The sequence below is a fragment of the Siphateles boraxobius genome, unplaced genomic scaffold (assembly GCF_051911475.1).
Source record: "Siphateles boraxobius isolate OS27281-9 unplaced genomic scaffold, OSU_SipBor_1 65, whole genome shotgun sequence".
Taxonomy (NCBI): Eukaryota; Metazoa; Chordata; class Actinopteri; order Cypriniformes; family Leuciscidae; genus Siphateles; species Siphateles boraxobius.
In genome coordinates, this window is record NW_027509192.1 from 3,209,086 (window position 1) to 3,227,067 (window position 17,982).

Here is a 17,982-nt window from a genome sequence, read left to right on the forward strand (position 1 = left end):
AACTGTTTTATCTTTGCATTTAATGGAAAATTTAAATCAACTCACCATACACTCATACACCAAAAACACTCATCACAGAACAAATCTACTGAAGAGAAAACACTGCTTAGGCTACATCATTTCTGCGACCTGAATGAAAGAACCAGCATGTAGATGCTAAATTCAGAGGGCTGGTATGAAGACCATGCTGACATGCAATATTCAGAGCAGAAACTGTTTGAATCTCTCACGGTCATATATCAGTGGGCACATCATATCAAAACAGCTTTGGACGGTGTGTGACATTTTAGGCATTTTCGCTCAACTGAAACACAAGATCAGCAAATACAAATGTCAGACACTGAAGCTGGTAGTTTTCATATAGATCTGTGACAAAACAAACACATTATGGGTCAAGCGTTCTTCAGTTTCCTCAGGCCTAATTACAATTAAAAGAATAAAATTATGACAACGGTTTACATTACAGTGGCTATATTACAATTAATAATCATTTAAGTGGTAATAACAATAAATACTTCAATTTCCACAAAATATTACTATGTAACAATCACTGCAATATAAAGTGTGAACAAAATTATACTGTAAATGCCAGAAAGTCATTTTAAAAAAGCAAAGCTTACAAAGTAAATCCAAAACATACACAAAAAACTCTTTAAAAGGTGCTTATTACCACCATTTAATACCTTAAAAAAAATTGACAGACACACATCACTCCAGAATCTTTTTTTGATATTAACAAAGTGTTGATAAAACGATTAAACTGCACATTTCCATTTTTTTATACAATATTAACACCCTTCATTCACTTGCACCATTCATGCATCCAGAACTGAATTTCAAGTTTATACGTACTGGATGGCAATAATTGTGGCTCTTGGTTTAAAGTCTCTATTAACTACATCAGCTTCTCTAGACATTCTGTAAATCTCATATCCTTTATCGTTTGGTCCTTCAAAACAGCAGCAGGTTGAAACACAGCAGCAAAAAGTTACAACAACTGTTTAATGAATGAAAACTGTTTTATCTGCACAACTTCTAAGAACTATTACGACCCAAAGCAGATGTGCTTCAACTCGAGGTTCGCAATCTTCATTCAACAGCCACATTAACGTTCAAGTCATGAGCTTTACTTGGTAAAACAGTCACCTTAAATACACAGGCTGCTCTTTTTGAGACAGTCTCAAGGTATAGAGCGCCATTGGCTTTCCAGAGAGGAAAACGTGTTCGACTGTGGACAATGGAAGTTACCGTTAAATAGAAGAAAACACGATTTTCCACAAAGTGCAATAGTCAAGTCAGCGGTCTCACAAGAAGTGATGTCATTTTGAGCCGGTGATGATGGTGGTGACCGTGGATGCCCGCGCTTGACGCTCGGGCGTTCCCGTCTTCGAGGAAGAGTTTGCAGCTTGCACGGACGAACCTAGACAAAGATAACACCCTCTTCAAGGGCTGTTCGACAACACGACATAATACGACACAAAACACATCACTGGTGATGAGCAACTTGACACTGTCAACAAAAGTCGAGTCAAAAACATCTATTGTGAGTTTCAGCTCAAGAAATATAAAGGCCCAGATATACTTCAAGCTAAATCGAAGAACGAACTGGTGTGATTTTCAATGGAAAGTAGCTAAAGCCTGCTCGAAAAGTCGCAATATGTAGCTAGATGGTGTCATGCACCAATTGTCATGTTTTCTCTCCTAATCTGTGCTCGCATAATGTATTTTAATATATATTGCCCGCCAAAAAAAGACGCTGCTTGGATTTAAATAGGCAAATCCTTAAGAGCCTATGATTGGATCATTATTGCAGTGATTATTATGTTTCTAGCATGTTAGCCTATATGTTTGGCAATAGTTCTTCTAACCTTAATTGATGGAGTGTGTAGCTTTTCATTTCTTAAACATCCATGTAGGAAGACACAACATGGCCATATTTTAGGATGACAAAGATCTTGAACAAAAATGATGCACCTCTTGATGGAAATAACATCACAACATTTATTTCCATCAAGAGGTGCATCCATTTTTGGTCAAGATCTTGTATTGACAATGCAAGAGTCCAGCGCTCTGTAAAGTCTCCTCCAGCACATCCCAAAGACTTTCAGTGAATTTAAGATCTGGACTCAGAGACGATTCATATGTGAAAATGATTCTTCATGCTCCTCACAACCATTCTTTCACAGTTTGAGCCTGAGGAATCTTGACATTATCATCCTGAAATATGGCCATGATGTGTCTTCCTACTTGGTTGTTTAAGAAATGAAAAGCTACACACTCCATCAATTAGGGTTTGTTGCCAAGCATATAACATGCTAGAAACAATAATCACTGCAATAATGATCCAATCATAGACTCTTAAGCATTTGCCAAATCCGAACAGTGACTTTTTTTCTTTGTGGCCGGGCAGTGTAATATATCGCTTGATGTCAAATAAAGCTGTTCTCATTTACATATTTCCTGTCAGACAGTGGAACAAGTATGATGTAGTATACAACTACGTAGGGTGATGGCGCAATGGATAAGACACATGCCTTTGGTGTGTGAGACCCGGGTTCGAATCCACTGTGAGACACCAATGTGTCCCTGAGCAAGACACTTAACCCCTAGTTGCTCCAGAGGCGTGCGACCTCTGACATATATAGCAATTGTAAGTCGCTTTGGATAAAAGCGTCAGCTAAATGAATAAATGTAAAAATGTAAATGTAGTTAACCAGAAGTCACTAGATTTGTCGCTAAAGGGGTCTGAAAAGGTGCTAAATCTAGCGATAAAGCCGATAAGTTGACGTAATTTTTAACAAAGGCCAAATTTTGGGCCAAAACAAAGTTGTTTTTGAGTTCAAACTATATCTCAATAAATATCTCAATAAAGTTCGCTCCGGTTGGTAAACATCTTCTAGGTAGGTGTGGCTCTGTGGCTCCGCCTTCTTTGGCATGGATCTTCTCAGGTTAATTTCTTCCGTTAAGTCCGTCAAGTCAGACACGCATAAAAACATGAACACACTGGAGAACTGCTTTATAGTAATAGAAATTTAAGTTGTAATTCTAATTTAAAAGTGTCTTGCACTGTTTTTCATGTTTAATACTGTAAAAGCTGCTTGCTGTCAAGTAATCTATTGTATAAATTGCTATTTAAATAATCGTGACTTGATTGGAGTGCCAAATTGCATGTATATCAGGGCCTTAAAGCATTGTGGTAACAACTTACAGTCGTTGCGGTGGACTGAAGAAACATCAACCGACTGACTCTTCCCTGGCATGGATGTTGGATTCTGCTTCCTGCGTTGAGAGGAATCCATACTGCTGCCAAGCTGAAGACGCCTCATATGTCTGATCACTGCTGTGGCATTAAACGCTTGCTGTGAGGTTTAGAGAACACAGACATTTAAATCACATGTTAAATGAAATACTGGTCAATCAATATGGGTTTTTCAATTAATGATTCCAAAGGGGAAAGAAAAATTCAAAAAGGACGTGGTCACTTACTCGCCATTTTGCTTTCGCAAAGTTTTTCTTCATCTGTCGGCTGACTGATTCGTGGATGTTCTTACAGAGCGCAGTATCACCAGCTATCCTGAAATCAGAGGAGAGTTGGACTTGCAGTATCATCTGGCATCCATGAGGGGGCAGAGTCTTATTATATGTGACCATATTGTGTCTAAACATGACTATATAATGTAAAAACAAAGATTTGTACTCAATAACATCTTAAGGTGAATGTAGTTACGGTTACGACTACTGCAAGCAAGGTTGCGTTTTGTTGATATCAATCAAAAACTTCATTTTAACTTTGTATAATATATAATTAGTCTGGGTTTCCCCATGTTGCCTTCCCGCAGCGCGATTTTATTCACGCTGAAAGGCAGTATGGATACCATGGTCCAGATTTGCGCCTCATCTAGGCAACCAATCACAGAACGGGGAGGGAGCAGCAAGACGATGACGACATCTATGCGACACACCGAAGAAGTTTGTTTATTTCTATGGATTCAACATGGCAGCAGACGCGAAGTTCCCTTTTGATGCAGCCTTAGATATTGTTCTAAGTAGTTTAGAATGCAAGTTTATTTTGAAAAAAGAGCAGCTTTTGCACAAACGGCAATAGTCGCTGAACGTCATTGTTTACACAAAAATATCTTACCCATCGTCTTCTTCCTTGCCTAATTTCTGTCGCTCTACATACGTCATCTGGTATAATTGAAACGATTGGCTATGAGCTACGTACAGGCGCATTTGATAGACATTCTTAGCACCCAATAAACGGCGCCGGGCATTCGTAAACCACGCCTCAATTACGAGAAAGTGGTTCCCAGACCCAAGTCTCAACGAGAATTGGGTCTGGCGTTAGCCAGTCTAATATAATATAATATAATGTATATTCACTGCAATTCAAAAGTTTGGGGTTTGTAATATTTTTTAATGTTTTTGAAAGAAGTCTCTCATGCTCACCAAGGCTGCATTTATTTGATCTAAAAAACAGTAATATTAAAATATGATTACAATATCAAAAATATCTACTTTCTATTTGAATATATTTTAAAATGTCATTCATTCCTGTGATTAAAGCTGAATTTTCAGCATCATTACTCCAGTCTTCAGTGTCACATGATCCTTCAGAAATCATTCTAATATGATGATTTGCTGCTCAAGAAACATTTCTGATTTTTTATCAATATTGAAAATAGATGCTTAATTTTTTGTGGAAACCATGATGCTTTTTTTAAATTCTTTGATGAATATGGAGTTTAAAAGATCAGCATTTATTTAAAACATTGTAAAATTCTGTACTATCGCTTTTGATCAATTGAATGTATCCTTGCTGAAATTTTGTTTGATTTATATAAAAATATTCTTTTTACTCCAAACTTTGGAACTGTACTATATATATATATAGCGCCTATACTATTAAATGTTTCCACATTGTGACATTATTTTCATGACAATTAAGCAGTTCTAATTACTGTATTGCATATAATTATATTATATTATATCATATTATTTTTACATCATGGTGTAAACGTGTACATTTTAGTCTGATTGTATTGAGAACAATGAGAATTTCAAACTTAAAAGTAAAACATTTGAACCCATTAATGGGCATTATGAAGGCAGGGGAATATGCTTAATTTCCACAAAAATGTAAATAGATAGACTGTGTGAGATTCACTCTTATACCTACAGCAACTAATATAACATCAGAACGGCAGTGAACACAATCCTGGTCACTCACCATGGATGCAGAAGAGCCTCATCACAAGTTAACCTCTTCTCCGGATCTTTCTGCATCAGGTTACTAATGAAGTCTTTAGCTATAAAACAACACAAATGTGACGAGAAAAAGAAACCTGAATCAGTTACACAAGGGCACAGTTCTAATTGTGAAAAAATTACACCCTCCTACACTTCCCCAGACACCAGGGAACAGCTTGTGGTGTGGGTGTCGAGTTGTTATTTTCAAACCAAGCTGAATCGCCTAGCGCCAGATAATGCTTTTCAACTGCTAATTTATATCTGGCTGCAATACCTCAGTGTTACTTTGGAAAAACCTATATTAAAGTGTTGCTCATGGGAAGAAAAAAAAAAAGTCGTGACTCAGTGACAAGTAAACACAAGTCTTACTCAATGATAGCGTTTCAGTGGGTGGAATAGACAAATGGAGGTGAAGAAGGGTGTCATTTTCTCCCATACTAAGAACACAGCAAAAGTTTGAACCTGATTAAAAAAAAAAATATATGAAGAGTTTATGTCATTAACTATAATATATGATTTACTTCACACTTACCCGAATCAGAAATGTCGTCCCAGTACGGGGAATCAAATTCGAATTCTGCCCTCAGTATTTGCTCAAACAGTTTGGAGTCATTCTCGTCGTAAAACGGAGGGTATCCACACAACCTGAGGAAGCAGAGGATTCAAAAGTGGTCAGTGTTTTAACCTAAAGACCTCTTTTTAAAATAATGAATGTAGCAATGGTTGGGAAAGCAGCAGTACATTTCATATGGGGGAATAAACTACTCACAAGATGTAAGCAATAACTCCGATAGACCAGCAGTCCACGGCTTTGCTGTAAGGCTTCTGTGCTAATACCTCTGGAGCTATTGAACATATTAAACGACAGAGAAAGTGAATGAAATGAAACATTTACTAAAAATGAGTGCTGTCAAATCGATTAATCGCGATTAATCACATCTAACAGAAAAGTTTCTGTTTATATATGTGTGTGTGTGTGTGTATGTTTATGTACACACACACACACATATATAGTATATATAATATACTATATACAGTATAAATATAATAACATATATATACAACCATATTATATAAACAAAAACTTTTGTTATATGTGATTAATCACGATTAATCGATTTGACAGCACTAATAAAAATGTTTTTAAAAGATAGTTCACCCAAAACCAAATTTGATCCTCATTTACTCACTGTCATGTCTTCCAAAACTGTATGTTTTCTAATTTGCTGTTTTTTTAACCACTTTTATTGTGATTTTTCATTTTCAATATGTACAATTTACATAGATATTGTTAAAAATGTCTTCTTTGTATTTCAGGAGAAAAAATGGATATGAAAAGTATGAATATGAAGAAAAAAAACAGCATATGAATTTGAAAACATTAAGGTGAGTTAGAATAAAATAAAATTTTATTTGAGGAAGTACACTGTAAAAAAAAATCTGTGAAATTTATGGCACAAAATATGACATATGACACTATAATAATGCAATAAACATTGATTTAACAACACAAGGTGTAACATAAACCCTAATGTACATAACAAATAACAAAACTAAGACAAAAAACTGTTATTAAGAAAAGAAATACATTAAGTGAGAAGTTTCAGGCATGAGGAAATTATAAGAAGACTAACCATAACCCAAACTTCCAAAAACTCAAATTCTACTGTAAAATTACGAGACGTCCCATTAGATCTACTACAGTTTTTCCCTGTATATACAGTAGTAAGAGAACTTATGGTTAACCAATCAACAGGCGTTAAAATTACGATCATTTTTTAAATATTCAGATTCACACTGATATTTAGTGGACGGACAGCCCTACCCACATATCCCGGCGTCCCGCAGGCTGTGGACATGATGTCATTGGTTGCATCCTCCATCTTGGACAGCCCAAAATCACTTATCATAATCTTGGATTCTTCATTCGGGTTAAAATAGAGCAGATTCTCTGGCTGTCAGGAAATGAGAGAGAGAGGACGATTAGGTTAAAAAGTCACAGAGAGTTATTTACGCTGTACGTCTTGTTTCCACTGAAGTCCGGTGACCTTTCCAGTCTTATGTTCCAGCTTCCTATGTACTATATAATGAAACTGTACGTCTATGCATATCGATTTGTTTTGGTGTGAAGGAAATCAGTCAAGGGAAATCATCACCTTCAGGTCTCGGTGGACTATCCCCAGTGAATGCAGGTAGTTAACTGCATCCAGAACTTGTTTGATTAATGCGCTGGCGTCCTGCTCCGTGTAGAAACCCCTCTCCACAATACGATCAAACAACTCCCCACCGGACACACTGAAAAACACAAGAAATCTGCTTTTTAATGTTTATAGTTATTCAGAACTGTCAAACTTACATACAGGTTTATACAATAAACAATATACTAGAGATGCATGATATATCGGCCAGCATATCGGTATCGACCGATATATGTTTATTTTTTAATGTTATCGTCAGAGGCCCAATAGGAAAATTTGGACTATTTCCTGTAGTTGAGACACTGTCAGTTAGATGTGCACTGCTCGTCATTATGGTTTTGAATTGCTTGAAATATGATTTAACTTAAATGAAAATAGATAAGTACAACATATGCAGCGCAAGTCTGTCATATACTGTAGGCTACATATAATTATAATGAGAACATTGTAATTGTGTGCTTGGGACATGGATTTTAATGGTGAGTCTTTTGGTTTTGTAATCAGGCCAAATGATATAAAAATTTGGATTTATTTCGATTTTTCGGTTATCGGCTTTCAAATATGTGTTATCGGTTATCGGCAAGAATTATCGGTTATCGGTATCGGCCAAAATGTTCATATAGGTGCATGTTTACATACACTGCTGTTTAAAGGTTTGGGGTTGGTAAGAGTTTTTAATGTTTTCGAAAATCTCACCAAGGCTGCATTTATTTGATTCAAAATACAGTAAAAGCAGGAATATTGTGTAAAATTATTACAATTTAAATAACATTTCTATTTGAATATCTTTTAAAATGTAATTATGCTTATTATTATTATTTCTTATTATTGTTTGTGGAAACCATGCTAAAGTTTTTTCAGGATTCTTTGATGAATAGAAAGTTCAAAAGAACAGCATCTTTTTTAAATAGAAACCTTTTGTAACACTATAAATGTCTTAACTGTCACTTTTGATCAATTTAACGCATCCTTGTTGAATAAAATTATTAATTTCTTTCAACAACAAAAAACAAACAACATCTTACTGACCCCAACCATTTGAAAGGTAGTTTATGTTTAAAAATACAATAAATAAAATATGGGTTTAACATGTTTCACATTAAGCTATATTGATTGAGACTGCGTTAATCATGTTGTTCAGATCACTAAAATGATTTCAAGCGGCAGGAGGCTTGGACAAAATTCAGAATAAGAATTGGCTCCTTTTCAAGTCATGAGTTTAACACGCCACAGGATGTTGAATTGGAATGACAGAAAGAGAAATGTTTTGGATTGCAATTAAAAGGAATGTATCAGTCAGTCACACATCAGATATAGGCAAGAACAGATTCGGTTTTTTAAGTTTTCCACTGCAAACTTGCTTCACATTTTTTGGCTCCATTTCAAAGACTTTGGAGACTTAGAGCATTAATTAAGCACAAATTGAAGTAGCAAACAGATTTTACTCACAGTTGCATTATAAGATATAAATGACTGGGGCTCTCGTAAATGTCTTCTAGAGCCACAATGTTCTCATGCTTGACCCTGAAAAGAACAGACAAAATATTTGATCAATTTAAATGACGCACTTGAGTGGATTATGAAGGCTTTGTTTTGGATGGCTGATGTTGGTTCCCATTACATGTTCCCGACCGTACACCATAGCATGTGAGTTGGGCTGATAGATTGAGCTTTTCTGTTCATGCAGACAATGAAAAAAAAAAGAAACTCTAGAGATTCTACAATGTAAGTTGCTAACAAGTTGCTAAACAACTGAAGTGCAATGCATTCAGAATTTATTTCTGTGATGGTAAAGCTGAATTTTCAGCAGCCATTACTCCAGTATTCACTGTCACAAAATAAATCAAATCAAATAAATGGATCTTTTGACAAAAGGACACACAAAGGGACAATGAAATAAAATATGTATTGCTTTTGACAAAGGGTACAATCTTTTTTAAAAATAATAATAAAATAAAATAAGTGAAATTTGTATAAATAAAATTATAAATACAAATATTAATAAAATGTGTAGTGCTTTTGACAAAGGGACAAAAGCATAAAATAAAATAGAATCCTTCAGAAATCATCCTAATATGCTGATTTGCTGCTCAAGACATTTCTCATTATTATCAATGTTGAAAGCAGTTTGAATTGCTGCTTACTTTTTTGTGGAAGCTGTGATAATTTTTTTTCAGATTGATGAACAGAAAGTTCAAAAGAACAGCATTTATCTGAAATAGGAATCTTTTGTAACATTTTATAAATCTCTTTGATCAATTGAATGCATCCTTCCTGAATAGCCACATTCCAGACACTAGAATCATTCTGACCCATGGCATCTCCAATCCAGCTGCAGCGTTTTTCCCCCGCGTTTTGCCTTGCCTCCTTTGCCAGAACGCCTTTTTACCATGACAACCGCGGACCTGCGCTCGGCCTCACCGTGCGGTGAATAGCGAGGTCTGCGGCGGAGGCCACATGAATCATTTCTTGCGATGCTTTTGAAAGGGACAGGTAGGAGTTAGTAAAGGTGGGAGGCTGTGAGGGGCGTGTCATAAAGCCGGAGTCATCAACCGCTTCCTTTCAACTTTAGCTTTTTTCCCCAGCAGTGGCAAGAGGAACTTGCGTTGAGCATGTAATGGGTGTTGGGTTTGTTATTTCAAGCCTTTTCTGTTGGCTTTTAGTAATACTTACTTCCTCAGCACTGCAATCTCGTTTTCTATTCCGCTCTCTTTTCCTCTTAGTGCTTTTTTCGGGATGCATTTCATGGCGTACATGTCTCCTGTGGCCTTCTCTTGGGCCAGGACCACTTCAGAAAACGCCCCACTGGAAAAAGCAAAAAAGAAAGGCGAAATATAAAATAGTGGCTGGAAATGTTTGGGAGACAGAAAGAGGACAGAGAAAAAATATAGTGCTTGACAGTGGGGTCCAATAGTTTGAAAATTAAATAAAAAATAAATAAATAAAAAAAGTAAAATAATATTAATCATAAAATTAAATATAAAATAGTAGTGCTAGACAGCCTACAAAGGGACAGACAAATAAAATAATAAAATAAATTAAAAAGCAATAATAAAAATAACACTGCTTTAGACAGCATACAAAGACAGAATAATAAAATAAATTAACATAAAATAAAATAAAAATAGTAGTGCTTTAGACAACCTACAAAGAGACAGAAGAATAAAATAATAAAATTAAATTAAAATAGTAGTGCTTTAGTACTGCAAAGGGACAGAAGATTAAAATAAAATAAAATATTAAAATAAAAATAGTAGTGCTTTAGACATCCTACAAAGGGACAGAAGAGTAAAATAAAATATTAAAATAAAAATAGTAGTGCTTTAGACATCCTACAAAGGGACAGAAGAGTAAAATAAAATAAAATAAAATGAAATAAGATACAAATAAATAAATAAATAAATAAATAAATAAAAGAGTGGTAGTGTTTTAGACAGCCTACAAAAGGCCAAAGCATAATATAAAATGAAGAAAAAACAACAACATAGTAGTGCTTTTGACAGCCTACAGGGACAATTAATAGTGAAGAAAAACTTGACTTTGTAGTCAAATAGTAAGGACTACTTTCAAATGTTTCACTAGATTTGTACATTTTCAAAAATGTGATGCTCAAAAGCATATCCACATTCACGTCTCCTCTGATTCTTCAGGGATGTTGTATCATATGCTCTATGTAATCAGTTGGCCATTGTGGCTTGTAGCTAAGCCTTTATTGGTCACTGAAAATCCGCTCTAATCCTTCAGCACGCACACACGCACACACACACACACACACACACACACACACACACACACACACACACACACACACACACACACACACACACACACACACACACACACACACACACACACACACACACACACACACACACACACACACACACACACACACACACACACTAATTTACAAATACCGGTACGAGCACTCGCGCAAATTTGGAAAGCTTGGAACAAAAGGCTGTTCCTGAATCGTTTTATCAAAATATAGGGTTTGGTGGTTTGCCAAAACAAAGCATTTGTCATCTGTTTCTTAAACTGTAAAATTCAACTCTCATCTGCGATTGAAACGCAAGCCCTTTAGGAGGCTAGAAACGGAGTGACTCATTGGCCGAGCGCCCAGCAGGTTGAGTACTTTGTAAGCTATGTGTTCATATGAGCGTGTGAGATTGCAGTGGGCGCAGCATTCATCTCTTCAAAGGATTAAACTAGAAGAAAAACAACAGCGTGTGCTTGGATAGAGTGCATTAAACACATCAGATTTATCACGTGTAATTCAGACAACTTTTAAACATTACTGGTGTTTTCCAGTGCAAAAGTCACTGACATGGTGCTAGAGTTTTACGGATGGTTGCCAGAACGTTGATAGGCGGTTGTAAAGATTGTCAGAGTGCTCGTTACTAAGGAGTTATGAGTGGTTGCTAGGTGCTTACTTACTGGGCGAAATTGACTGTTTAGGAAAAAATCAACACCACTAAACACCTCAACTCAAACCGCAAATACAAAAAACAAGACTAAACTAAACTAAAAATAAAGGCGATTCAACAAACAGCAAAATAAAATTACATATAAATAAAAAGTGCTTTAGGACTACGAAGGGAAAAAACAAACAAAATAAAATAAATAAATAGTAGTGCAAAAGGGGAAAAGCATAAAATAAAATAAAAATAGTAGTGGTTAGGACAGCCTACTAAGGGAAAAAAGAATAAAATAAAATAAATAAAATTAGTAGTGCTTTCGAAAGTGTACAAAGGTAAAAAGGCATAAAATAAAATAAATAAATAAAATAGCATAGTAGTGCTTTAGACAAAATATTAAATGAGAAAAAAAAAGTAGTACTTTTGAAGGCCTACAAAGGGACAAAGGCATAAAATAAAAAATTAGTGCTTTAAAATATGCCTAAGGGACAGATGCATCAAATCAAATAATAAAATATTGAAGAAAAGTTTGACTGTTTTTTGACACATTTTGTGAGCATTTCAAATAGTAAGAATCACTTCAAATGCTTTTTTTTCACATCATAATTCAGGTGATTCAACTCAACAAATAGCCCAAAAAATATATAAAACAAAATAAATTAAATCAAATCAAAACCCATAATTCAGAAGATTCAACTCGCAGCACATAATATAAATATATACACAGTATAATTATTCAGGTGATCAATATCCATCTAACTGATGGAGAGTGTATCAATCTAAGCAGGTGTCAGTTCACCAAACGAAAGCAAAGGAAATCATCAGTTACAGGAAGTGTTAGTATAAAAACTCAACGAGACACAACTTGAGGTAAAGACTAAGAAAGCATGACCTTTAACCCACATCCACTGACCTTTATGTGCTTTTTGTTCCTTGTTGTGCACCTAAAAAATACATTTAACAAAGCTTGCCGAATTTCTCATGCAAATGGCAGTTTCATAAGCCTATATGCATTATATGGAATGTGGGTGTAGTCACATATTATGAGATGTGAGAGAACGTCAATTCAGAATAGAGCTTCTGTAGACCCAGTCTGAAAAAGGTGCTCTATCACACTTTGTCAGATATTACAGTTCATGTAGTGTGTAATATAACTGTTTGTGAATGAAAATGAAAGTCATGATAAATGGAGTTACCCTCTATGCTTCCATCCAAAGATAAGAATTTAATTTATGCGCAACACTGCATAAAATGCTCATGAATTTTCTGTAAAGCTGCTTTGAAACGATATGTATTGAGAAATGCGCTATACGATTAAATGTGAATGAAATAGAATTTTAACAATGACCTCAGGTGAATCCAGGAAAACTGACACCTCCACTCGGAAGGTAACAGGATTAAGATTGGATTAATCTAAAATTAACAGATTAATTAACACTCACACTGATTGTATTTTCTCATTTAGAAATGGCAGAAGTGGTACAGATGGAGTTGGAACATTAGGGAGAGTGCAGTATATTTGGAGGATGCGGTGGAGATTGTGTAGGTTGAATCATTAAAGGAAAGTCTGAGCTATTTCGGACAATGCTGCATTATGCATCCACAACTGGATCTAATATCAGCATGCTTAATTCTGTGATTCATAAGAATGTATTCATTCCTGCTTTTGAACCGTCTGTGTGCTGTTTTTAGTTTGGTGCCGCTGAAAGAGTCTTGTGTAAGGAGTATTATGGAATCTGTTATGTCATCTTGATGGGAAATCCTAGAGAGATAATCCTACCTGGATTAAACATGTTCTAGATTTATGCCTGTTCATCGCAACAGCTTTAAACATCCACTTACAAGTGGAATTATTTTTATATATATTACATATATACACACTAGTGTTTAAAAAGTTTGGGGTTGGTAAGATAATGTTTCTGAACAAATTATCCTATGCTCACCAAGGCTGCATTTATTTGATCTAAAATACAGTAAAAAACAACAACAACAACTATAATATTGTGACATATTATAATTTAAAAGAACTATTCTGTTATATTTTAAAATTTAATTTATTCCTGTGATCAAAGCTGAGTTTTCAGCATCATTACTCCAGTCTTCAGTGTCACATGATCCTTCAGAAATCATTCTAATAAAAAAAATTAAAAATAATAAATCTAATTTTAGTTTAAGAAATGTATACTATAATACAAAACAAATGTTATGCATTTATGCATAAACTTTACATCGAAATGGTTTTTAAGATCGTGAGAAACAAATGTACTAAACCGTGTCTGAATTTTTGGTACCATAATTCAGGGATCTTCAACCGTACTGAGACCCACTGTCCTGCAACAATGTAATAAACTGAAAAGATTTTCATTAGCGTTTTTGAAAAGTTTCACGCACAGATGACAATGTTGTCAAAATGATCCCGACTAAAAATCCTGTATTAAGCTGCCTGGCCAGTAGTTGGCGATGTCACTTTGTAAAGAAACACAAATCACTCATGCACATGACGGTGCCATCTACCCAAATTTGCGTTCTTGTAGTTTACACGGAGATGATAACGGTATTTTTAATATGTGCATTTTCAGGCCCCAAAAACACTGTTGTTGTGTGAAAAGAATGCCAAAACGCATAAAAGGTTTTCAGGTTTTAGTTGAAAATGGTGTTGTGTAAATGCCTCCTAGGTTCCAGAACATCTGCTTCCGATTTTGAAGTGATCCTGAATACGTTGATTAGAAGGTTCAAGTGTGTTAGATTAAGGGTATGTTTACACAACACCGTACTAAAAAAAATTCTTATGTTTTTCATGTACAGTGTTGTCAAAACGATCCCAGTTCACAAAGATCCGCGAAAATTACTTAAAAGCCCTGTATTATTCATGCCAGGCCAGTAGATGGCGATGTCACTTAGAAACACTACGTGCCTATAGACCTTATGTAGCCACGCCCCTTTTCAGCGCTGCGCTTGTTGTCTTTTGACTTCCGGTCTGTATTTGTACAGCGATCTTGCGTAGTTATGAATGAACGGCTCTTTAAAAAAAATTCCAAGGTCAATTTGTTAAGACATATGCTTTATAATGCTTATGATAAACATTACAATGCTCATGATAACTTTCGTTAACTCTACAATAAGTAAATCCACTTCACCAGCTAATTACTCCTGGACAGCGATGCCATAGAAATATACAGAGCGACCGCAGAAACGGAAGTTCAAAGACAATATTGTAAAGATGGCGTCGCCCTCGTTTCTCTGGTGCATAAGGTCTATAAACTGAACACGTAATACGCATGACGTCACCATGTTCAAATTTGCAATTGTGTAGTTTACATGGAGACGAAAGACGATAACTATATCGTTTTCAAAACCCAATTTCAAAAGCTTGCGTTTTCAGACCCCCAAAACACTGTTGTCGTGTATATGAACGGTCAAAACACATAAAAAATTGTTCAGTTTTTAGTTGAAAACGGTGTCGTGTAAATGCCTCTAAAATTGGAGCTGAACTCTGCAGTAAGTGGGTCTCCAGGAGCAGATTTGAAGACCCTCGGTATAATTCATGCTGTTGATGATGAATTATGGTCATTACATCATCATAACCATCATCTTTAAAATGAGAACAACACAAAGCACTGTAACAATGAAAAAAATGACATCATCCATGCATTATTAGAACGACTTTAAAAGCTTTTCTGCCATGGTGTGTTAACAACACAATAAAAACAATCATAATCTGGACACGCAAAGAGTGAGAGCGAGAGAGAGAGCGACTTGAGAAACAGAAAGAGAGGAAAGCCTGGATACAGAATAATCTGAGTCTTTCCCTTCTTCTGTAGTCATATAATCCACAGTCAACAGTTCAAAGCGTTGGGGGTGGAGTGCTGAACCTCGAATGGCAAACAGTCAGATTAAAACAATCATCACACATGTGCAAACACCACTGTGATTCCTGCCGATGGATCGCTGAGATCTTACAGAGTTTCACAGCCTGGGTCACGGAGCCTTCGCTTTGAACTGTAAAACTATTGTAACCGGCTACTGACTATTGGAGATTCTATACAAAGTCAACATTTACAGATCGGGATCGGCCTGTTTCCAATAAAGCCTCTGGTTAATCCTTTTGTAAGAGTCTTTTGGTGAGCTAGGGTTAAAATCTTATGTAATACATATCTCTCCACCGGACCTGACCAACCTCAGCTGACTTATACACACACATGCACTAAATATAATACACACTTCAGATGTTTGGAAAAGGCAGTGAAATAAAAAATAATAATGAAATTAAAAATAAAATGAACATAATATAATAAAACATTAAATTAAATTTAAATACAATAAAATATTTGAGTTATTTATGTCTGACCTGACCAGCCTCATCTCCGTTATACACATAATTATTATCTTTGGAAAAGGCACTGAAAAAATAATAATAATTAAAATCAAAAGCAAATAAATAAAAATAATTATAATATTTAAAAAAAAAAAATTATGTCTGGCCTGGCATTATACTGACTGATACTAAAACTGCATGACAGAAGAAGGTCTGCACATTATAACCTGCTATTAGTGGGTTAAGTATGGATTTAAAGTGCATATTATGCATTGACACTGACCAAATTGCACAGACCAAAACATCCTATTTTACATCTGATTGAATAAGCAACTGTGAGGAAATATCGGCATTTACTTATGTCTTAGTGACAGGATGACAGTTTTATCGTTCATTTAGTCTTGCTTTCAAGGTCATTATAAAGTGCTTATTAGAAAAAGAATTTAATGCTGATGTTTCAAATAAATCATGGTGACAGGGCTGACTGAAAAACCCTACAAAATGCAAGACAGTGATAAAATAGTACCTTTCCCCCAAAAATTGATTTCATGACTTTATTTATTGAATTACATTCCATTTTAATAATGATTTACAATGGTAACAAGGTTGACTAATAACGGGAAGCAAATTCAAGTCTTTCATTGTACATGGTATAATGCCAATAAAGGGTTTCTATTCTAATTTAATAAAACCTTTCTGAATAAAACAAGAAGGCTATAGCCTATAAATGGAAACACTAGATTTTATTACCATATGTTTACATACATATGCAAATTGGTGTCCTGTAGTTTACACTTATATTCATGAGGGACAATAAAAGAAACGAAAAAGCAACCTTTTAGCGAATCAGTGCGCAAGAAGAACAAGCTTTCACTTTTTCACCCTTTATAAAACAGTAAATATGTAATGGAATGGTAAAGTAAACCCCCTGTCTGTAACATCCGAATATTCTTACAGATCAAACTTTGAAGACCAAACCTGGAGGACATTGACTCTCTGATATGCAGATGTCAAAACCCGCCATTCACAATGTCAAAGCATCATTTATACTCACGTCCCGAGGATTTCCTTCAACTCGAATATCTTCCTGATGTCATCCACTTGCTTTTTCCACGATCCATTCCCAGATTCCTCGCTTCCCCTGGCCATGGTGCTTCCAGGGTGAGCGTTGCCTCCGAATAACCTTCTTAACGCGTCAATCTTTCCAGCCTTATAGGAAACACAACACACAGGTAAAGACGCGGACGAGGGTATCGGTCTGTGTGACGGTCTGACAGAATTTAAACGTTTCTTGCTTTCCGTTCCACGCCGCCCGGTACCGTCAACAGAACGAGGACAGACTGACGCACAGTGCGCGAACTCACCGCGGATCCTGACTGACTCACCGCGACGCGCGACGAGCTCAACCAACAGAACGTGTAGCGCGCGCGCGCAAATGCGCTAGTCCCCATTCTTGAGGTATTGCAAAAGTAAGGCTGTTGTAACGCACCGGTTGATAAATGATGCAACTGTTGCCCGGTAAATAACCGGTGAGCGCGTGTGAGGGATGACAACAAACTGCGTCAGAAACCGTACACCTTCTGCATGAAGAGCAAATACTGCATTCATTAACGCCATCTAAACTCAGTGTAGTGAGGAAGACACTTTAATAACTAAAAACGCCCTATTGAAACAAATGCACTATAAAAGAGGTAATTAAGGTAGTTTTAATTTAGCTACACTGACTAAAATTAAGGTCCAAATAAGGGGTTTTCGTAGTAATGCCAGAGGAGGAAAAAAACAGCTTTTAGTTTTTAAAAGA

General features: G+C 35.8%; 1 protein-coding gene across 2 annotated transcripts; it reads right to left on the reverse strand.

The window, feature by feature from the left end:
- Positions 1-3: 3 nt before the first annotated feature.
- On the reverse strand, positions 4-17,711 carry camk1db (calcium/calmodulin-dependent protein kinase 1Db). Of its 2 annotated transcripts, none has more exons than XM_077210294.1 (12): positions 17,546-17,711; positions 17,236-17,390; positions 10,122-10,253; positions 8,898-8,972; positions 7,407-7,545; positions 7,076-7,205; positions 6,020-6,095; positions 5,783-5,895; positions 5,231-5,309; positions 3,487-3,574; positions 3,209-3,359; positions 4-1,449 (listed from the first exon to the last, which is right to left on the reverse strand). In XM_077210294.1, exons 1-12 carry the CDS (start codon positions 17,630-17,632, stop codon positions 1,421-1,423), a joined length of 1,254 nt encoding a protein of 417 aa, XP_077066409.1. In that variant the 5' UTR covers positions 17,633-17,711; the 3' UTR covers positions 4-1,420. The 2 variants fall into 2 exon arrangements, with proteins under 2 accessions (XP_077066409.1, XP_077066408.1); XM_077210293.1 differs by having other exon boundaries at positions 4-1,420; positions 17,546-17,702.
- Between the last annotated feature and the right edge of the window lie 271 nt (positions 17,712-17,982).

Coding starts and splice junctions, on each gene's coding strand:
- camk1db (XM_077210293.1), bottom strand. CDS start 17,632: ATGGGGACTAGCGCATTTGCGCGCGCGCGCTACACGTTCTGTTGGTTG. Junction 6,096..7,075: donor CGGGACGCCGGGATATGTGG/GTAGGGCTGTCC, acceptor TATGTTCAATAG/CTCCAGAGGTATTAGCACAG. Junction 3,360..3,486: donor TTGCGAAAGCAAAATGGCGA/GTAAGTGACCAC, acceptor TAAACCTCACAG/CAAGCGTTTAATGCCACAGC.